General features: G+C 37.7%; 1 protein-coding gene across 1 annotated transcript in view; it reads left to right on the top strand.

Annotated features, from left to right (window-relative positions):
* Positions 1–1,169: 1,169 nt before the first annotated feature.
* The window catches only part of galnt16 (UDP-N-acetyl-alpha-D-galactosamine:polypeptide N-acetylgalactosaminyltransferase 16), an 84,061-nt gene continuing 60,851 nt past the window's right edge, over positions 1,170–24,379 (top strand). The window contains exons 1-4 of the mRNA XM_077238585.1: positions 1,170–1,494; positions 9,724–9,905; positions 11,378–11,476; positions 15,377–15,444. Coding sequence (XP_077094700.1) covers positions 1,303–1,494; positions 9,724–9,905; positions 11,378–11,476; positions 15,377–15,444 — 541 coding nt within the window. The 5' untranslated portion in view covers positions 1,170–1,302. The remainder of the gene's footprint in view (positions 1,495–9,723; positions 9,906–11,377; positions 11,477–15,376; positions 15,445–24,379) is intronic.

Raw genomic sequence — 24,379 nt, 5'->3', positions numbered from 1 at the left:
CGTTGTCTTGATGGAAGATCCAACCACGGCCCATTATAAGATTTCTAGCGGAAGGCGTCAGGGTTTTGATTTTTTTATCTGTTGATATTTGATAGAATCCACGATGCCATGTATCTGAACAAGAAGTCCAGGACCTCCAGCAGAAAAATATGCCCACAACATTAAAGATCCAGCGGTATATTAATTTGTACACATGGGGTAGGCCTACTCTTTATCCTTGTGTGCACCAAACCCATCTAGCGAGTTCGCTGCCAAAAAGCTCTTTTTTTAGTTTCATCTGACCACCGAAGCCGTGCCGTTTGAAGTTCCAGTTGTGTCTGACAACTGAATTTGTTTGTTTTTTTTGTTTTTTTTTGGATGAGCGCGGAAGATTTTTCTTGAAACCCTCCCAAACAACATGAGGTGATGTAGGTTTTTTTGTAGGTTTTTTTTTTTTTTTGGGCTTTCTGACCCCCAAGACTCAACTAATCTCTGCAATTCTCCATCTGTGATCCTTGAAGAGTTGTTGGCCACTCAAACTCTCCTCCTCACTGTGCATTAAGACAATATAGACACACGTCCTCTTCCTGGCAGATTCATAACATCTTTAGTTGATTGGAACTTCTTAATTATTGCCCTGATGGTCAAAATGGGGATTTTCAATTCTTTAACTATTTTCTTACAGCCACATTCTATTTTGTGATGGTCAACAATCTTTTAATGCACATCAGAACTATATTCTTTGGTTTTACTCATTGTGATGAATGATTAAGGGGATTTGGCATTTCTGTTTCCTCATATTTAAACTCCTGTGAAACAAGAAGTCATGGCTGGACAATGTCATGTTCCTAGTCACCCTGGAGTGCTAAAAAATTTAAATATTAATGGGAATATACTTCAGACATATTTTACTCGTAAAAAAATTATAGGAGTGCCAATAATTGTAGCCAACGTGTTTTGGAGAAAAACGTTTATTTAATAACGTGATTTCCCCCCCACTTTCAATTCTTTTACTTCAATGAAAGGTTAGAATTTTGCAAATTTTTTGAATGAAAGATCAAAAGGATACACAATGCAAATTTATTTTTTACAGACAGTTTTGATCATATTTACCAAGGATGCCATTAATTCTGACCATGACTGTTTGTGATGTGTGAGGATAGACGGGCTCTAGGACCTGCGCGAAACCCGCCAGAGATCCGCTCGATCAGCGAAGCTCTAGTCTAGAGAGGCTGTTCACTGCGCACGGCTTCATCATCATCATCCTCCTCATCACCGACAACACACACACACGGAGCGGGTCGCCAGCGCTCGGAGCCGCTCATGATGCGCAGGATTCGGGCCAACGCCATCCTCATCCTCACCGTCGCCTGGATCCTCGGCACCTTCTATTACCTGTGGCAGGACAGCAAACCCTCCTCTTCGTCCTCCTCCTCTTCCTCGGGCTCCCAGCTGAAGATCCACGGGCTGAAGTCCTCCTCCGGGAGGCTGGAGGAGCGCACTCTTCCTCTGATCGTGAGTAACGGTAACGGTGGTGGTGATGATGGTGATCTTCATGACTGATGTTTTCTGCACATGCTCAACATCACTGCTGTAATGTACGCGTTTATGCATGTTGACATACAGCAGCTTTCACTGCTTGTGTGTGTTTGTGTGTCTGTGTGTGTGGATCTCATCAGCGTGATGTCAGGTGCATAAGAGGCTTTTCCTTAAGCCAGCTGCAGGTGTGTGTGTGTGTGTGTGTTTGCAGATCTATGTGCTGTTTTTGTTGGGATTTAACCTACTATAAACTATGCAGGCTATCAGTAACACTCTGTGTCATTTATCAGCAATCAAATAATTCAATTTTTGTATTCTGGATTCATATCTGTTCTATTCTATTCTATTACAATTCGGAAGTAGTCCTAACAGATTCTAATTAGAATTTTCTTATATTCTTATAAAGGTCTTTAACATCCATGGAACCTTTCAAACGCACAAAAGGTTCTTTATAATGAAAAAGGTTTATTAGATTATTAGATTATTAAAAAGTTCCTTATATCAAGAAGAAGAAACAAAGGTTATTTTAAGATCTAAGCGCTGAAAGTTTCTTCTATGGCATCGCTGCAAAAAAAAAAACCTTTTGGAACCTTAATTTTTAAAAGTCTAGATTTCAACATTCAAAATGTAATATTTTAGAATATATAATAGTACTATAGTAGTTCCAATAACGGGGGGAAATGTTTAAACTTGATTTTATAGAAAATATAGGATTTTAAAACTGGCAAACCTGACTGATCATCAAGTGGTTGTTGAGAAAGATCTGCTTCAAACTCATCCTGAAGTGTAAATGACAGAAGAATGCTGATTGAGTCCGATCCTGTCGACAGGTGGTGTGTGTGTGTTTGTGTGTGTGAGTTGTGTGTTCTGTAGGTCAGCTGTTAGTTTTGCTCTTCTCACAGTTTGACTCCACATTCATCAGGTCGAGGGCAAACGCTCAGGTTTGACTTCTAAAAACAGTGCGTGATTTGATTCCAATGATTCTACACATTCAGAAAGATCACAGAATCAAGGAATTTTAATCGCATCTAATTGAACAATCATATGCAAGTGAAAATGCAGATGCTTTAAAGAAGATCAGAGAGTCCTGCATCCCTGAACTGTGTCCTGTGTCCATGGCAACAGAGCATCAGTCGTGTGACTCCGGCCACCAATGAGTGTCATGACAAACACACAGATATATGTGTTTACATGCACACAAGATAATGGTAAAATGAGTTCTGAATGCCTTTTATCCTGGGGCCTTGGCGATTATGAATTACAGAAGATTTTCTGTTGAAAATATTGTACATTTATCTTAACATATTGAATTTTACCATTGGTTTCTTAATAATTACAGATAATTCTTATTTTATATAAGAAATATCTGTAATTATTAAGAAACCACTGGTAAATTCAGTTTAATATTTTCACTATGTATATATATATATATATTGCTGATATAGTGCTGATATATATTTCTGATATTGGCTAATGCAATTTAATTACAGGAACTGTGATCTACACATACCGTATGTTGTGCTGAAATGTATAATAATATATATAATTATATATATAATAATATATATAATTATATATATATATATATATATATATATATATATATATATATATATATTTATTTATTTATGTTTATATATTGAAAAAATATTTTTGTGGCCTATTAATATTTAAACATGTTTTTTTTCATTTTTTAATAAAACAAAGAATAATGGAATGCGTTTTTAATTTTTTTACTTCACAATTTGATGGAAACTTGTAATTTGGCGATGTCACTTTTAAAGAAAGACTGCTTGCCCACGCTCATACGCATGCCTAGACTAAACACGTAATACACATGTGAACGCCGTCACCGTTTTCACAGATTCATGTTTTTGAAGTTTACACAGAGATGATAATGATATCGTTTTCAAAACTTCTTTCAAAGTTATTTAAAAAAAAAAAACTATTTCAAAGTTTGCGTTCTCAGGCCACCACAACGCCTTTGTCGTGTAAATGAACGGTCAGAACACGTTCAAATTTTTCTGTTTTCAGTTAAAAATGGTGTCGTGTAAGCGGCCCATAAGTTAATAACTAATGATTTTTACAACAGAAATGAATCAATTAGAAATTTACTAGATCTGCTTTTCCTGTTATCACTGTAAGGCTGCTTTGAGACAATCTGTATTGTAAACAGCGCTATAAATGAATGTGACTTGTTGTTTCTTTGTAATTGTTTGTGAAATTCACTAGCAATTTCTGACTGAAAATTATTTCTACACCAATTATTTTTTTTCAGTGTAGGCTGTTTATGAACTGAGAATAAGCTAATGCAGATCATTTAAAAAAGATTTATAAGCCTGGCTATCATTAGACTCATAACACAGAGTCTATTACTAATAAGAATTCACCAGCAGTGGCTTGTCCTCATAATTCCCCATAAGCGGAGCGCTGTGAAGTGACAGTAATGCTCTACTTTACCCTGAGTAATCCCGCTCTCCATTACCATGCTTTGATATCTGATCCACCCTGTAAAAGAAGATGAAATGATTGTGCACTCTCTATTAATGACACAAGTGCATTAACAAGTCCTGAAAGAATAGGATAGCCTATATATGTGCTTTATCACAGTTATAAGCAGTAATTCAAGCTGATTTTATATGGACGGTGTCTCTGGAGCATTGTTGCACAACGGATTTAAATAATTGCCCAGAGCCAGTAGCAGATCGTCCCTGTACTGAGGACTTCATGCATCAATCTCAGCTAATTCTTTTATGAGGGGAACAAATACGGAAATATCAGTGCAAGCATCTCTCTCATGCTCTATTGTGTTCAGTTTAGGAAGAGTAACAGAGGGAATTTATTAGATGTGTCTTTTATGCAAAGTGTGCATATCAGAGTGTTTGTTTCAGTGAGCAATATTTGCTCTCGCCAACTTTTCTCAGCATTATTTGCATGTTCCTCCCGAGCACAAACCTGTGATATTAGTGCAGTTCTGTAAAACGGCCTGGTTTGAATTCGTTGCACTTGTCCATTTGATGCATGTAAACAGCCCAAAACGCTTGGACACACCAGATGTGTCTTATCAGGGTTGTTACTGACTCGACTGAAGGTGTTGATCAGTCACTTTTATAAAGTGAAGCAATACAATAAAGCAAATGATCCAGCATTACTGGTTGTTTCAATCCAAATGTGGGTCAAATATGGACAAACCCAACCATTGGGTTAAAAATGTAATTAAAAAACTTAACCCAACCCCCCCAAATTTGGGTTGAAACAAGCCGGCATTTTTTATGTGTAGTAACATCACAAGATGCTCATTTGTGATATTCTAACGCATTCTCATCCTTTGGCGTCATATGTGACGCCATATGACAAAACGGCGAAATACTACGCACATGGCACCCTTTATCGTCAATATAACAGGCACTGTGATGGGTAGGTTTAGGTGTGGGGTAGGGTCTCCGTCTCATATTCACGCTAAAGGATGCCAGTCAACTTTATGACGCCTTGGGTTCGCGTGTTATATTCACGCTAAAGGGTGCCATGTGCGTAGTATTTCGCCATTTTGTCATATGGCGTCAAAGGATGAGAACGGGCTCGATATTCTTAAATGATGAAGTGCTTTCTATAATAATACTAATACTAATAATTATTATTAAAAAAGCAGCAAATATTATATAATAAACATAATAATAAATATTATGATAATAATAAAACATTGTGCATTTAAAATTTTCACTCAGATGTTATGATAATATAATTTGTAATTTTAAGTTGCATACTTCCATACTTCCCCAGTTGATTACATAAAAAATTGCAAACATTTTGGACATTGGATAAAATCAGGCTCAGAATACTTGTTTCATACTGTTGACATATTAAAGATAAAGGTTTTTAGGTTTTTTTGGATATCTCTTTGTACCACTTCATAAATGTTCATGTTTTAGGAATAAAATGTTTATGCAAGTGCTATGTGAAAGTAGATTTCTGAAAAAAATTATTTAGAAAAAACGCCCTTCGAAGATATGATTCGTAATTGAAATCTACCGATATAATAAACAGTCTATTTTGGATGTTTTCTTTCCAGTAGTCTGAACAACATGTTATGAAAAACCCACATAGCTCAAAAAGCCTCCTTTTTGAATGAGAAACACAAAAAACAGACCGTCAGGGTTTATCTGTGTTCGCTTTGGTTTGGGGCTTAGTTCAGTTTCCTTGGTTTTTATCAGTTTCTATGGTTTGATTAGTGTTTGTTAATTGTTTGGTTCTGAGTATTTAAGCCCAGTGTTTTGTTCTGTTCATTGTCCATTCTCATCACGTTTATATCGGTTGCTTTGTTGATGTTCTTTGCCTAGAGAGCTCTGTTAAATAAATCTTTACAGTGCTGCTGCATTTTGATCCATCATCATCCTTTTTCTTGCAACTGACTGCGACACAGACCAAACGTTCCAGGAAAATGTTCTGCAGTCGTTCCTGTGCATCTTAGCTGAAGAACAGTGAAAGTGTGTGTGCTGAAGCTGTGGTGATATGTCCTCATGTTATCTTAAACCACAGATGTTCATCTGATGAGAATCAGGACACATTTACTGCAACCTGCAGTTTTAAAGCAGAGAAAATCTATAAGATGATGACATTTGAACAACTTCAGTAAAGGAAAATAAAGCGCACGTGACCATGTTGAAAACAAAATGAAATTCTACACAATAACATTGTATGTCTGCAACATGTTTTAGCTCTTTGTCATGTGACTTTATTGTATCTGTTGTTGGGATGCATGATGTTTTGGGGGGAAAAGATCAGTGGTTTGCTGTGCTACAATTTTATGATTATATATCATTATGGCTACAAAATAATAATAAAAGTATTATTATTATTACTATTTATTGCAAAATAAAAATATAAAAATACTACAAAACTAAATATAAAATTGAGTATTTAATATTACTTTATGTACAATAATACTTTTTAACCGCGGAGAGGCCAAAATCTTGTAATTATGCATCAATATGGCTATAAAATAATAATAATAACTAAATAAAGATTACTTAGGAAATATAACTGTAATATTTCACGGTTAAATTAATAATAATTTCACACTTTCACGATTTCAGCTTCATTTCAATTAATTTAGCTGCCCTGATCTGTGGTAAAAAAAAATAATAATAATTGGAAATTGTGAAAGAACCATTAGAGACATAACAGTTTAGCTTCTACCTAGACAAATTACGCAACAGCCAGTGCTAAATCTCACAGAACACACGCACAAGGTCCATTCATCAAACTGCAATAAATACTGGGTATAAATCTGTATTAAATCTGTGTGTGTAAAATGCTAAAATACAATATCCAATTTAATACAATATCCTATCCAATTAAATTCATGTTCATTTGTATAGTGCTTTTCACAAAACATATTGTTTCAAAGCAGCTTTACAGGAAATGTAGCATTGCTGCATATTGATTGAGAGTTTGCTTCATCTGAAGTCCTGTCCGGGGTGAGCGTCATCTCTTCTCAGGTGTTGGGCATCTGAAGTCTTCATACTAGATCCAAACTAGAGCTGACATACTCGCTAGTTACATCAGGATGGAGCAGAAAAGCAAATGGAAAATAATTGGCTATATAAATAATTAAAGTAATTAGCTAAATAATTAATTAGATTGTAGGGCGATAGAAGATCAGGACATACACCTAGTAGTTCATTACAGTAATCCAGTCTAGAGGTCATGAATGCTTTTCTGCATCAGAAACTGATAGCATGTTCCGTTGCTTAGTGATATTTCTGAGGTGGAAGAAGGCTCTTTTTGTAACATATGAAACATGATTTTCGAAAGACAAGTTGCTGTGTAATATAACACACAGGTCTTTAACTGTGGAGGTTAAAGTAACAGGACATCTTTCTAAGTGCAGATTATTGTAAGGAAGGTGTAGGCTGAGTGGAATCCATAAGCGGGTCTTTATTAAAGGATCTAAGCATAAAATCCAAACAATAGTCACAACTCATAGTCAGGTCACAGGCATTGGTCAAAGCACAGGCAAAACAATCGAATGGCAGACAAATCCAAAAAACAGCAATCCAAAAGCGTGAGTCAAAAAGCAGAACAAAGGTCATAACAGAAATCATCAAAGGAGAATAGTAGAACGCTTAGTAAGGCAGAGAACTGCCAATACTTCGCAATAAGGCAGTGATAGCACATGGCTTAAATACAGAGTGACAGGAAATGACAAGACAGGAAAATGATGTGGCAGGAACAGGAAGTAACAGAGTTCAATATTCAGGTGATGGCTCCCTCTGGTGGACTGGTGCCTGATCAAACGTTACAATTATGTTCTAAGAGATTCTGTGTACAGGTTTTTAGTCCAATAAGTAATACCTCAGTCTTATTTTAGAAAATGACTGGTCATCCACTATTTTATATCTTTAACACACTCTGTCAACTTGGATAATTTCGGCATAACAGTGGAAACTAATTCCATGTTTTCTTATAATATTACCAAGTGGCAGCATATTTATTGAAAATAAATCTAAGCTAAGCTGTAGATGTAAGCTAACAGTGCTTGTTCACTGGGTTACAACGGGTTTATGAACAGGTGTGGAAAAAGCAGGTCTTTGCATCCATAAGCGTCTGCTGCTCTTTCTGAAAGTGTTTATGGAATGTGGGATTTTCAGCTCTATTTTCACTTCTTCAGAAATGTAAGGTGAGGTCGCTCTGAGCTAAGCCTCTCTCAACAGCGCATGAATGCTTCCACTTATATCTCCGTCTCACTGCTTGATTCTCTTCTTCTTTTGACTTCATTTTTCTGCATTTCTAAGTGTTGAACATGGTTGATCTTTATAGGCAAGCTACCCATTGGTTTCATGCATTGGTCAATTTTGTAAATCTGGGCTATTTTGACTCCATAACGTGTCTTCTTTCAGACTAGTGGCAAAAAATACACATTTTATTCAGTACTAGTTACTTGATCTAAGGATGTTTTTAAAAATTTTTTTACAGTGCACTAAAGAAGAAAAAAGGTTTTGTGGTTTTGTGGTCCATTTGGCCTCTTCTCTGCATATATAATGAATATGGTTGCATGTTTGACAATTTTTTAGTTTTATTTATATTGTTTGTTCTTGATTTTGTTTGTTTGTTGTCACAGTAATTTATTGTTCTGTAATGTCATGATGTGTTTGCTCCTCTACTCAAAATAATCTGTTCAGTTGATTGTTACCCTTGTCATGTTTCACAAGTCTAGTGTTGAGCTCTGCGTGTGGAATTTTAATGTATTTAGTTTTTGTCTCATGAGTATCATGTGATTTATGCCATTGTGATTTGCCACTATAGCTTAAGCAGCCAGCATAAATCATAGAACAAAAGTTATATAAGCTTTATCAGGCTAAGAATATATTGAAGAATGAAAAGCCACACTGCAAAGATTGATTTCTTATTCAATTGTTTTGCCTTGTTTTTCAGTACAAAATATCTCAACCTTCTTAAATCAAGATAGAATTACTAGAGATGCAAAATGACATTCGATATTTGTCACGTTGGGCTATGCAGACAGAGATGAAGGAGAAGGGAGATGTAGATCTTAAAGTCCCCCTGTGGTGAAAATCAAGTTTTTAATGTTGTTTATATGTAGTGTTTTTAATATGCTTTAAGACTAACCATTTGTAAATTCATAAGTCAACACCATTGCTGGGTATTTTCTCCTTAAAACTGCAGTGAACCAAATACAGTCTCAAAAACACGGTGTGAAATCGCTGGTGTTTCTGACGTCACAAACTACCTTGTAACCAATCAGATCAGCGTGTGATCGTCAGCGAGTGGATCCCTGAGCTGTGTGAGTGATTGGAGGAGGGGCTATTTGCATATTCATAGAACCGGGTATACTAAATGAGGCAAGAGTGTAGAGTTACATTCAAGCTATTTTAAGGCATGAAGAATTTTCTTCTAGGAAAAAACGTTTAAATATGTAATTTTGGTAACCAAAGATGAGTTTTAAGGGATACAATTATTGACTACAGGGGGACTTTAATATTAGCTGTTTAACTATTAATAAATAAAGATAATCCAAATAACAGGAATCGCAGGAGTGCAAAGACGTAACAGCTTTGGCTTCAACTCACTGTCACTGACTACAGGACAATGGACAGGGCTTAAATACACAAGACAACAACAAATTGTAAACATTTTGTGTTTAGCAGCATTACTCACCAGCATGTGTAATTGTGTGTCTGTCAGGTGACTCATGCACCAAAGTTCGAGCAGCAGGGTCAACTCTTGGGCTTGTTTGATGAAAAGGCTTTTCTGTCCAGTAAGAAGCTGAAAGCAGGTGAGGATCCTTACAGGGAACATGCGTTCAACCTGCAGGAGAGCGACCGACTGGGGAGCGAACGCGCCATCAGAGACACACGCCACTATCGGTAATATGTTCATTAAATATTTTTGCTATTTCAGGCCTTCTGTTATGTTAAAATACTGGGTACAACTTTTGTCCTGGGGTCAGATAGACTCACATTAGTTTCCAAGCAATTCACCAAAAATCGACACTATGAAAAACCCGTAAGATTCATGTAAGAACAGAAGACCACTGTTGTAGACTTAAAAGATAACGTTTTTGGAGAAATATAATATTTCCCACCAATTTCTATTGTATTAGTTATTTTGGGATCTATATATATATATATATATATATATTGTCATGGCTAGTGTTTGTGCCTATGTACCTACATCGAAAAATAAGTACAATGTAATTATTGTGTTCAGGTTGTATTGTAAAACACTTTTGCTGCTATTGAGATGTGATACTGGTAAGTTTAGGGTCAGGTGTGGTGGTGTGGGTAGGTTTAAGGGTGGGTTAAGGTGTAAGGGAAGGGTCAACTGTGTAATTACAAATGTAATTACATAAATTAATTACAGCTGTAAGTACATGCAGGTATTTTCAAAATATAAGTACAATGTCAAAACATGTATGTACACAATAAGTCCATTGTATCAAATTATTAATTTCAAATGTAAGTACATAGTACTTAAAGCCACTTAATGTAAAGTGGGACCTGCCTATTTACACACTAAGGTGCAAATAACTACTTGTAAGTATAAATAGTATTTAACATGATTGTCAGGGTAAAATGGGTTTCTCACACAGCAGAAAATATCCTCTGATAGACTTTTTTTTACTATGAAACTCAACTAAAGAATCAGTAAATTTGCTCTTGGTGATTAAGAAGACGAGACTTAAATTTCGAGTAAACTTTGTGTCTTGAATTTCATAAGTTCTCATGTATTTCAAGTTTTAGTCTTTGACATCTACAATAAAGGTTCTCTGTTTTTTTTGACCGGATTACCGTTTTTTCAAAGTGTTGATTTTTGGCATTCTTTTACTCCTTTCCAAAACACATCTATTTGTCAAAACTTTACTTGCACATGCATGACCCTAAATGAGAAATATTCGAACAATTTCAAGAATTGATTAACGTAGTTAATACAGGGATAGATGCACAGTCTTTACAATGACAAAGGTCCTAGATCACATAATTTTCACAACTTACAACTTTTAAAACTGTTTTATGGAGTTATTGTATACTGATAGTTTATTCGTCAGCTGAAAAATCGGAATGTTGCTAAACAACAGTTTTCAATCCTGTCAAAAATGTAATATGGCTCTACCGTAGTGTAGTACTCAGTTCTGTTTAACTTATTTGACCATGTTTAAATCCACTCCTTATGGCAATTGCCTACCATTGTGTGCACAGCCGTGACAATGAAACCCGTGTGTGTGTGTGTGTGTGTGTGTGTGTGTGTGTGTGTGTGTGTGTGTGTGTGTGTGTGTGTGTGTGTGTGTGTGTGTGTGTGTGTGTGTGTGTGTGTGTGTGTGTGTGTGTTGCATTCACAGATGTGCTTCTATGACCTTTGACCCTGACCTGCCGCCCACCAGCATCATCATCACTTTTCACAATGAGGCGCGCTCCACCCTGCTGCGCACTATTAAAAGGTAACAGCCTGGACAGAGTCGAACACACACAGAGTTTCTAGAGCTGTTCCAGACACACACACACACACACACACACACACACACACACACACACACACACACACACACACACACACACACACACACACACACACACACACACACACACACACACACTCAGCTTTACAGCAGCGCTTACATGCATAAAGAGAAAAATATTTACCATTGAAGAACCTGCACTTGTTACCTTAAAGAACTATTTCTACCTATTTCTAAAAACCTTTAGTTGCAGATATTATTAATGAAATAAAAAGGCCACTTATGTGTACTTAAAAAGAGCACACTTTAATGAGCTTTTTGTAATAATGTCAAATTAAAAAAGTTTTACTTTAAATTACATTTTAAATTGAAGTACACTTATGTTGAAGTACTGATTAATATTAAATTAGCACATTTAAAGTATTTGATAATAATTTTAAATGCAGTGTGTTTTTTTGATAATACATTTAAAATTAAAGAAGACCTATTGTGCTTCTTTCCATGTTCAACTTTTTTTTTACAAAACCTCTGCATAGTTTCAAAGTACAAGTCCCTCCAGTGGGAGTTATTCTCTATATCAGTGTCACTGTTTCTGAACTCCTGAAACGCCTCCATTGTAGTCTAGAGTTTATTCCGGAAATGAACACATCCCAATATTCCTTATTTAAATAATTAATATTCAAAGTATATAAAGGGGCAGGGCCTGGTTGAGTTAGTTAGTAGTGTGTTGAAACTGGCGGTTATGGTAAGGGGCGGGACATTTCCCAAACACACTCAAAGCACTTGACCAATCACAACACACTAGTCCAGACGGCCAATCAGAGCACAGTGTGCTTTTCAGAAGGAGGAGCTTCACAGAGACAGGAACTATACAGGGGTGCGTTTCCCGAAAGCATCGTTGGCAAAGTATGATTGCAATTTCCATTGAACTCTATTGGTAACGATGGAACTTGCGACCTTAGTTGGCTTTGGGAAACGCACCCCAGAGCGTTACTGACAGACTGGGAAGAGACAAGCTGCAACAATGGAGAATGTGGGAAAATAATGTGGTTTTTTTTAACATTCAAGCATGAAAACCATAGTAGAGCCCAAAAACAAAATCAAGACTTTGTAAAAGGGCATAATATGGCTTCTTTAATATAATTTAAATGTACTATATTGCAATTTCATCATTACAAATGTGTAATTATGAATATATTTAAATACATGACATACAAGTTTCAATAGGAGTGGCATTAAAGACTTGTCTTTTCATTCAGCAGTACATGTTAAACATATTTCAAATACAATAGAAATAATTCTGTCTTAAGTGGGTCAAAAGAGCATTCTAAAGTTCAACTAATTGCTTTTAAATTACATTTGAACTATAATACATTTTCATTTAACATTTACATTCAGTATATTCTAAAAAGTAGTCTTTTTAAAAGTCTGCTAAAGTGCAGTAAGGCATTTTGCAATGCGATCATCGTGGTTTTATAGTCATCTGGCAGGTACGAGGTGCCCACTACCACAAGTAAAAAGATCCCAACCACACCTGCATAATTTAAGGTTTCATTCATGTCTGTAAGTCAAGTCAAGTCATCCTCATTTATATAGCGCTTTTAACAATGTAGATTGTTTTCAAAGCAGCTTTACAGAGATAAAGATATAATTTAAGGTAACAGAGATTGGTTTGGTTTTATATTGGCTCTTGAAAAATGTTTTTTCCAGCTAAAGTTAGTTTTGATTGATTCACTTCCGTCTAAATGATCATTTGTTATTAAATTAGAGGCCGCTAAGACGACACCGTTCTCTCTAAACAGACTTTAAACGTGAACCTGTGATAGACGCTGATTGCGTTCACCTGCTGACCTAATCTAAGCAGCCTAATATTGAATTATAGAAGTCTATAGAGTGTTATGTGAATGCTAGGTCAAAGAGATGTGTTTTTAGTCTAGCTTTGAACTGACAGACTGTGTCTGATTCCCGGACAATGTTAGGAAGATTGTTCAAAAGTTTTGGTGCTAAATAGGAAAAGGATCTACCGCCAGCAGTCGATTTATATATTCTAGGTATTATCAACTGGCCGGAGTCTTGAGATCGCAATAGACGTGAAGGACTATAATGCGTTAAGAGCTCGCTCAAGTACTGGGGAGCTAAACCATTTAGTGCTTTGTAAGAAATCAGCAATATTTTAAAATTGATACGATGTTTAATAGGGAGCCAATGCAGTGTTGACAGAACCGGGCTAATATGGTCGTACTTCCTGGTTCTGGTAAGAACTCTAGCGGCTGCGTTTTGAACTAGTTGTAGTTTGTTTATTAAGCGTGCAGGGCAACCACCCAGTAGAGCATTACAATAATCTAGCCTTGATGTCATGAACGCATGAACTAGTTGTTCCGCATTTGTCAATGAGAGCATATGACGTAATTTAGATATATTTTTAAGATGGAAAAATGCGGTTTTACAGATACTAGACACGTGACTATCAAATGAAAGATTGGTATCAAAGAGCACACCCAGGTTCCTAACTGACGATGAAGACTTAACAGAGCAGCCATCAAGTGTTAGACGGTATTCTAGGTTATTACGTGTGGAAGTTTTTGGTCCAATAATTAGAATCTCTGTTTTTTCAGAATTTAGTAGTAGGAAATTACTAGTCATCCAATTTTTAATATCAACTATGCATTCCGATAATTTTGTGAATTGGTGAGTTTCGTTAGATTTGGAAGAAATATAGAGCTGAGTATCATCAGCATAACAGTGAAAACTAATTCCATGCTTCCTAATGAACAGAGTGAACAGCAACGGTCCTAGTACTGAGCCTTGTGGTACGCCATACTGAACTTGTGATCGATAAGACATCTCTTCATTTACTGCTACAAACTGAAAGCGGTCAGATAAATATGATTTAAACCATACTAATGCAATTCCACTAATGCCAACATAGTTTTCTAGTCTATTTAAGAGAATGTTGTGGTCAATGGTGTCAAATGCAGCACTAAGATCAAGTAACACTAATAGAGAGATACAACCACGATCGGATGATAAGAGCAAATCATTTGTGACTTTAATGAGAGCAGTCTCAGTGCTATGGTGCGGTCTAAATCCTGACTGGAAATCCTCGCAGATACCATTTCTTTTAAGAAAGGAACACAGTTGTGAGGATACTGCCTTTTCTAGTATCTTTGACAGAAAAGGTAGATTTGAGATCGGCCTGTAATTGACTAATTCTGTAGGATCAAGTTGCGTTTTTTTAACAAGCGGTTTAATCATAGCCAGCTTAAAGGTTTTTGGTACGTATCCTAGAGACAAAGATGAATTAATGATGTTAAGAAGAGGATCTATGACTTCTGGAAGCATCTCTTTCAGTAGTTTAGTCGGTATAGGGTCTAACATACATGTTGTCGATTTAGATTAATTAACGAGTTTGCAAAATTCTTCCTCTCCTATGGCAACAAATGAATCAAATTTTACCTCGGGGAGACTATAATGCACTCCCTGATGTGATCCTGTAGTAGACGGTTGCATAGTTATTATTTTGTCCCTAATATTATCAATCTTATAAGTGAAGAAGTTCATAAAGTCATTACTGCTGTGTTTTTTGGAAACTTCTGGGCTTGAAGCTTTCTTTTTCGTTAGTGTAGCCACTTTTTCAAATAAATACCTTGGATTATGTTTATTTTCTTCTAATAGGGTTGAAAAATAAGCAGATCTAGCAGCTTTTAAAGCCTCTCTGTAAGCAATCGAGCTCCCCTTCCATGAAATCCGGAATACCACTAGTTTTGTTTTCTTCCAGTTGCGCTCCATTTTTCTGGCTGCTACTGTAACAACAGTGCAGGACACGTTATGCCTTTTTATATGGTATGTATGTTGTTATTCACCCTGTTCTGTTTGTTTCAGTGTACTAACGAGAAGCCCGCCTCATTTGATACAGGAGATTATTCTTGTGGACGACTTTAGCTCCGACCGTAAGTAGAACTTAATTCAATTCATACACACACACACACACACACACACTCACACACACACACACACACACACACACACACACACACACACACACACACACACACACACACACACACACACACACACACACACACACACACACACACACACACACACACACACACACACACACACACACACACACACACACACACACACACACACACACACACACACACGCACGCACGAAAGCACTGTATGAAACCACTGAATGATGACAAAGTGTTTCCTGCATTTGTGTGTGCTCATATTTGACCTTTGAGAACACATTAGCTGTAGTTCTTTATAAATATTGCTCATTCTATGTTCATCGATGAGCCAAGACTGAACCTGGCCCTGCTGTTGTCATGGTGAGGAAACAAACGGCACAATCAGAATTGCAGCTCTGTTGTGATTAATGTTGTGGAGCGACAGAGAGACATGAAGTTGGCAAATGTGATTTTTCCCTTTACAGAGATCATGTGTTGAGGTTAGGCAGTTAGGCAGTGGTTTATTCAAACACGCACGCACACACACACACACACACACACACACACACACACACACACACACACACACACACACACACACACACACACACACACACACACAGACACACATACACATACACACACACACACACACACACGCGCGCACACACACACACACACACACACACACACACACACAGAGATGCAAGCAACTAAAAATGAGACTGCACTACTCATTGCTTCAAGGGTTCAAGTCTGATGAGTTACAGGAACATGAGTTATATGTCAGGTTTCTGAATTAAAATACTGGAGTATTAGCTAGTTAATTTCTGGTTAGATTTGCCTATCTAGAGCAGTGCTCATCATGTACAGTGAATAAACTGATTGGTCCCACTATATATTAGCTGTCTATAACTACTATGTACTGTAAAAAAAAAATGTTAGGTACAGTGTGCTTATTGTGTTCAACTTGTGCTGCAATTGAGGTGGATACGGTACGGTGTGGTGAGATAGGTTTAAAGGTTGGTTAAGATGTAAGGGAAGGGTTAAAAGTATCATTATAGATGTAACTACATGCAGATATTATTGTAATATAAATACAATGTTAAAATGTGTGTACACAATAAGTGCACTGTATCAAATGATTAATATAAATTTTAGTACATATTTAAATCGTCCAAATGATTTTCTTATGCATATTTTTTGTCTTGATATTCAGTACAAATATCGAAATATTTCAAAATCAAGATAGATTTACTAGAGATGCAAAATGACATCAGATAATAAGTCTTGCTTTCTGAAATATGTATTCAGATTAAGTGAGTTTATGCTTAAAACAAGAACAAAATGCCAATGGTGTAATTTGAAATTGTTCTTGTTCTTACCCCATTGACAGATACTTATTTCTTGTTTTAAGCATAAACTATTTTTTCAGAGAGCAAGACTTTTTGCTTCTCTTGTAAATGTACCTTGATTTAAGAATGTTTAGATATGTGACTGAAAAAAAAGACACAAATACTAAAGAAAGAAAAAAAATTTTGTAGTGTATGTTGTTATTATTGCATATACTGTTTTATAATGCGTGAACAGCCTCTGGCAATCTTTAAATATAACTAGACTAAAAGACTAGACTTATAAAGCTATAAAGATTTCACTGACTTCAGACATGAACAAAGGTTAGAAGTTGTGTGTTTATTTCAAAGCATGTTAAACAAACACAATTTGACGAGTTTGTTCAGAAGTTTGCAGGCTGATTTTTGCTAAGTTCATGGCATTGTATCTAATTTTTCGAGTTTTGCAAGAACTGCATCTAGTCCGGCTCAAACAGTCAGTATCTTGAACTGTATATTTGTCTTTGTTATCAGAGTCTGTGAAATATTTGTTGCTCAGCACATCTGGATGGAGGAGCACAGGGTTGTTGGCAAAACAGAAAGCTCCACAATAATTTAAATGAGCTTTCAGTTTGTTTCTGGATAAACTACAAAATGCTCCAGGTTTGATTTATAGACCAGATTGTAGAATGATTTATTTACTGATAAAAAATTACCTCTCACAAAAGAAATGGTAATAATGTTAACAGGTTATTGTCCTTGTTCATTTTGGTTCAGGTTTGTCACAGAACATGATTTCTTATTTTATACAACTTGAAATGAAAAATAATTTTTTTTCAATGATATTTAATGCATCAACTCCCAATTTTTTTTGTCAGCCGAACCCCTTTGATCTAAAATAATTACTTGCAGTACCTATTGAGATTTTAAGTAAATATTTCAATAATTTAGACAATCGGATATTACATTTTCCATAAATACTTTCCAGTACATTTAGCACCACCCTTTAACCATATTTCAAAGGCGATAAAATAATGCAATTACATATAAAGATGTACTTAAGACCTTCTTAAGTTGGTCAATAAAGCACTCTTAATTTAATTTTATATAAAATTAAATTAAAATCCATTTGAATTTAATTGCAATTAAGTGTCTGGAAACATTACATAAGTAGGCAATGCTTTTTGCAGTTCTCTGTTATCAATTAATAGTTACATTGCAAGCAGATAAACAAACTGAACATTATTGTAAAGTGTTTTCAAAATCATTGTGATGGATATGAAAGAAATGTACATACAAAGCAACTTTTGGATTGCTATCAATGAAGCAAGATGCTTTTCCCCACACAGTTTCGTTACTGAATCCACCAGCTGAATTTAACCAGCCAAAGCTTGACAACCCTGTCACTATCAGATCATGTACATGAAGATGGGGGTGTTGATCATGGTGGCGAGGAGCTTGGAGGTGTAGCTCTAGCCAGCTGTCCTGATCAGGTTTCTCTGTGTATTTGTGAATGGACATGTTTATTCAATGTAATTACCTCCAACAAATGAGCCTCAGAAGTGCCAGCTAGCAGCTTTCCTGACTGGGTTCACTGCACTGGTTTGAAACACTGCCAGGCTTCATGCTGTAGCAGCAACATTTTCATTCTGCTGGACAATCTGCTTGCAGTCAGGCATGTAAACCTGCAAATGAGCTTTTGTGATCTGAAGGGTAAGGCAGGATTTTCACTGCACCTTTAAATCCTGTTAACGCTAGTCTTAACACACCTGAACTCCTCTTGCATCAGCAGGACCATGTGACAGGCAGATCTTCACATCTCAGTGTTTGGACACATGCAGATAATTACAAACACTTAGATTTCTTGCTTTTTTTGCACTGTATATCTCATTTTAGTGCTTGAAGATAGATTTAGGTGGACGATACAGGAGAATCAAGAGCATTAGATATGTACCACTTTAGTGCTCAGAACTTTGGGCAAATTTTTGATGAATAAATCAAAAGTCCCTGTATTAGGGAACACTTTAATTAGGTGCATTATTAGGTAAAGCTTTATTTTAAGATAATGTAGTTACATGTACTTACTATAGTAATATAATCAGGTGGGTTGAGTCCTTTCTGACGGAGAGAACACAGTGTGTTAGGGTAAATGAAGTTGTGTCCTCTCAGATTATGACCAACACAGGATCCCCACAAGGCAGTGTCATCTCACCAGTATTGTTCACTCTTTACACCAACGAGTGCAGAAGTAACACATCTGAGCATCTCACAATAAAATTTGCTGATGACACTGCAATAGTGGGGTTAATACAGAACCGTGATGAGACCAACTATACGGCCTGGGTGAATTCATTCGTAGACTGGTGCAGGTCCAGCTGTCTTCTTCTAAATATAAAGAAAACAAAGGAAATAATAATAGATTATAGAACTGGGAGCCAGCCACACCAGTGCTTGTTTATAGACGGAGAGGAGGTGGCAATTGTGGCAGAGCACAAGTACTTAGGCACAATAATAGACAATAAGTTGCAATGGAATAGTAATACCAACACCATATATAAGAAGGGGCTGCAGAGACTTTACTTTATGCGGAGACTGAGACAGTTTAGAGTGGACAGAGACATGATGTTACTTTTTTATCACTCATCTGTGGAGAGCATGCTACTTTTCTGTTGCGTTGCATGGTATTTCTCTTTGTCAGTGACCAACAAAAACAGATTGAGCAAGATAGTCAACCTGGCCAGCAGGGTCGCGGGGCACAAACTAGACAGTATGGCTACCACCGGTGAAAGAAGGGTGTTGAAGAAAGGTTTAGCTATTACTAAAGATACGTCACATCCCTTACACCGGGCATATGAGATGTTGCCATCACAGAGAAGGTTTAGGCTACCTTATTTCCAGACAAATCAAGCCAGTAAGTCATTCATTCCAACTAGCATCACTCTGATGAACAAGAAGTTACCTGCAGGACAACACTTTAAATAGCACTATTTAGCACTTTAACAGCACTAATAGCACTTTAAGCAGGTTTCTTTGAGTCTTCTGTCCTGATGCTGTGTACGTGTAGTGGAGTGGTGGGGATGAGAGAGGGGGGTGGTTGGGGTGTGGGAAATTCTGTGTACTCTGTATTGTGTCATGTAAAATTGTCTTTGTATAAATGTATCTGACGTGCTGTAGGGGCAGAACAATTTTCCGAGAGGATAAATAAACATAATCTAATCTAATCTAATCTAATAACAGCATTATATTCATAATTACTAGTAACTAACCCCAGACCTAGCCCTAACCTTAACCCTAAGCACATTAAGTTAATTGATATATCTACAAATTTGTGTATTTACACTGTAACAACATCACCTTAAAATAAAGGTTTTTTTTTTAGGTGTCTGTCTTTACAGTGTAATACAGGGTCAAGGAAATGTGTGACACCATGCCCCCTCTTTATCACGGCAGATGATTCACACCAGTTCTGTGTAATGTGTATGGAAAAGGAGCCCTGCTCTCTAGAGAGGGCTCACTACAGTTGTCAAAAAGTACCGACTTCGTTACCAAGTCGGGACTGAAATTTAAAAAATGTGATGCTTTGAGCGCTGTTGAGTCGAATCGTAAACACCTCTGATTGGCCATTGTACTCAAGCGCTCATCAAATATGTCTGTGATTGGCTACAATGATGAACGCTTCATAAACATGTTGTAAATATACATCAATGTGATGCTTTGAGCGTTCTTCACAGAGTGCTAACACAGATACACTTGGGAGCGTTTGAAAGCAGGACTGGTCCACCGATAGATGCCTGCTTGTGCTTTCAAACACTCCCGCTTTTTTAAACACTTTCAAGCACTTCCATGTGCGTTGATCATTCTAGCCAATCACAGACATATCCAATGAGCGTGTGAACTCAACAGCACTCAAAGTGACACAATTTAAAAATGTCAGTCTTTACATAGCAAGCTCTGTTCTCGCTTGGCCCCTTTTCTGGAGAGAAGAGGGTTGAGCTCATGCACCCTGTGGCTCGGGTTCCGTTGCTGCGGAGGCAGTGCGACTCCGGTCATGGGGATCACAGATTTGCAGAGGTGGAGTTTGAGACGAGTGAGAATGCTCTATCTCTTGTGACTCAGAGGACCCCATTTTGGATCTCGAACCGAAACGAGGAACTCATGCTTTCTGCATCTGATCCAGAGGGATTGGATGTATAAAATCAGTTGAGTGCTTCGGCAGAGCAGCCTCCTCAGTCTGCCAGTTTCAAGGAGGGGATTATTCGAGGCATTCAAGGTTTCAGGTCATTACTTAGATCTTTTGGTTTCTTCGGGTTTTGGTTGATTTCCGTTTCCAGTGAGAGTACGCTGTGCACGCCTTGCTGCCGCTTCTCGCTGGAACTTTTGTTTGTTTGTTTTGAACGCTGTGTTTCTCGTCTACCGTGTCATCTCCTTCCCTGCTGAACTTGACGTTTGCTTGGACTTTATTATTGTCATTTCCCTGTGGATTTAACTGTGGATATAAAGTGGACACTGACAACTTTCCAACTCATCACTGGCACTCATCCAATTCACACTACTCTGCTGTCACACATTTCCTTGACCCTGTATTACACTGTAACAACATCACCTTAAAATAAAGGGTTTTTTTTTTAGGTGTCTGTCTTTACAGTGTAATACAGGGTCAAGGAAATGTGTGACACCATGCCCCCTCTTTATCACGGCAGATGATTCACACCAGTTCTGTGTAATGTGTATGGAAAAGGAGCCCTGCTCTCTAGAGAGGGCTCACTACAGTTGTCAAAAAGTACCGACTTCGTTACCAAGTCGGGACTGAAATTTAAAAAATGTGATGCTTTGAGCGCTGTTGAGTCGAATCGTAAACACCTCTGATTGGCCATTGTACTCAAGCGCTCATCAAATATGTCTGTGATTGGCTACAATGATGAACGCTTCATAAACATGTTGTAAATATACATCAATGTGATGCTTTGAGCGTTCTTCACAGAGTGCTAACACAGATACACTTGGGAGCGTTTGAAAGCAGGACTGGTCCACCGATAGATGCCTGCTTGTGCTTTCAAACACTCCCGCTTTTTTAAACACTTTCAAGCACTTCCATGTGCGTTGATCATTCTAGCCAATCACAGACATATCCAATGAGCGTGTGAACTCAACAGCACTCAAAGTGACACAATTTAAAAATGTCAGTCTTTACATAGCAAGCTCTGTTCTCGCTTGGCCCCTTTTCTGGAGAGAAGAGGGTTGAGCTCATGCACCCTGTGGCTCGGGTTCCGTTGCTGCGGAGGCAGTGCGACTCCGGTCATGGGGATCACAGATTTGCAGAGGTGGAGTTTGAGACGAGTGAGAATGCTCTATCTCTTGTGACTCAGAGGACCCCATTTTGGATCTCGAACCGAAACGAGGAACTCATGCTTTCTGCATCTGATCCAGAGGGATTGGATGTATAAAATCAGTTGAGTGCTTCGGCAGAGCAGCCTCCTCAGTCTGCCAGTTTCAAGGAGGGGATTATTCGAGGCATTCAAGGTTTCAGGTCATTACTTAGATCTTTTGGTTGATTTCCGTTTCCAGTGAGAGTACGCTGTGCACGCCTTGCTGCCGCTTCTCGCTGGAACTTTTGTTTGTTTGTTTTGAACGCTGTGTTTCTCGTCTACCGTGTCATCTCCTTCCCTGCTGAACTTGACGTTTGCTTGGACTTTATTATTGTCATTTCCCTGTGGATTTAACTGTGGATATAAAGTGGACACTGACAACTTTCCAACTCATCACTGGCACTCATCCAATTCACACTACTCTGCTGTTGTCTGCTGTCCTTCGCGCTACTCCACTGTACCTTCTACGTAGGTGGCCGGTGAGTCTACACTCCCTCGCTTATCTATCGTGGACAGTTTTTTTGAATGGTCGGTTACCCCCTACCATTCATTTTATCTGACAAGGTCTTCATACTGCGTTGATTGTGCATAATTAGCGCCAAAAGTGTTGCTGCTTCCTTGCACTTTATTGTAAGAGAAGTGCATTCTTCAATTTCCAGTGATGTCGTGTTGTTTCTACATGTCCGTGGTCTAATTATGCATACTGCTCTCAACTTCCCAGTCCCTGCACTGTTTAGAGTTTTAACTCTGGGCTTATTATTCTTCTGTGTCATACCCATGGCGCTTAACTACTCGCTACTCCAACTGCGTTGCATGAAATCTCATCCTCGTCTCAATGCGACTACATACAGGCTCTGCACGGAGCTCAGGATTGCTAGGTGACCACGCTATGTCCATCGTTCCTGTCGCAACCATTTCTTATGGCGGTGCCCGTCATCTTCAGCCATTTCTTTCCATCTGGTCGAACCGCTCGGTTATTCGCTATTCTATGGTGCCGAATAAATCTTACCTCATTAAAAACTGTTTCCAGTGATCTATCTCTAACTAATCTACATACACTGCACATTTCATCCTGCAGTTGAGCTGCTGTCGGTCTATCACAGATAAGGCTACTGTGCTTTGCGACCTACTAAGTGAGAAAAAATTCAACTTATTGCTCCTCCCTGAAACATGGCATACTCATAATGACTATTTCCACCTAAATCTTCTCACTCCCTCTGGATACAGCTACCTGGCCAAACCTCGTTTGACATCAAGGGGTGGTGGCCTGGCTGCTGTTTACCGCAGCAGCATTCCAGTCAAAACTATTGACATTCATGTGACTTTAACCTTTGAATATTTAGTCCTCAAAGTTTCTGGTACATCTCTAATGCTCTTGATTCTCCTGTATCGTCCACCTAAATCTATCTCAAATTTCTTCAGTGAACTGTATGAACTGTTAACCCTTACCTCTGCCTTATCCTCTTGTGTTATATTACTCGGTGATTTCAACATACATGTTGATACTGGTTGTGCAGAATCGTGTGAACTCTTGTCATTGTTTGAATGTTTCAATCTACACACTCAAAAGGTCACACACTGGATCTTGTCTGCACTGCTGGTCTATGTAATGTTTCCGTGCTTGGTTCTCAGGTTGGATTGTCTGATCACCTCCTCATCGAACTAAACTATGAAATGCCTCTTCCCTGCCTCAGGGTCAAATCCACTATAACCTACCGTAACCTCAATTCTGTTAATCCAATACTGTTTTCTGAATCTGTACAAACTCATCTCTCTGATATCTGAACACACTAGCTCTCTCGATATCCTTACCAAATATAATGCCTGTATTTCCACTGCCCTTGATATACACGCCCCTCTTAAAAGTAGATTTGACCTTCTACACACATGTCTCCCTGGTTTACCCCTGCACTTCGCAATCTAAATACAGCTGGCTGTCATCTTGAACGCCTTTACAGGAAAACTGGTTTGACTGTTCACATTACTGCTTACACTGACCATATTCAGTTATACAAATCTGCTATAAATACTGCACGCTGTAGTTACTACTCTACTATTATTAATAATGCATCCTCTCGACCTAAAACCCTGTTTTCTGTTGTCAGTAAACTCACCATCCCTCCTGCACCTGTCATAAGTAACTCAGCAGTCCTCTGTGAGTCATTCCTGCATTTCTTTAAAAATAAAATCGATAGCATTCATAATCTTTTCCCATCCATGATCTAACCT

This window comes from Siphateles boraxobius, unplaced genomic scaffold (assembly GCF_051911475.1).
Source record: "Siphateles boraxobius isolate OS27281-9 unplaced genomic scaffold, OSU_SipBor_1 22, whole genome shotgun sequence".
Taxonomy (NCBI): Eukaryota; Metazoa; Chordata; class Actinopteri; order Cypriniformes; family Leuciscidae; genus Siphateles; species Siphateles boraxobius.
The sequence above is the reverse complement of the archived record's forward strand: the minus strand, read 5'-3'. Positions and strand labels throughout refer to the sequence as shown.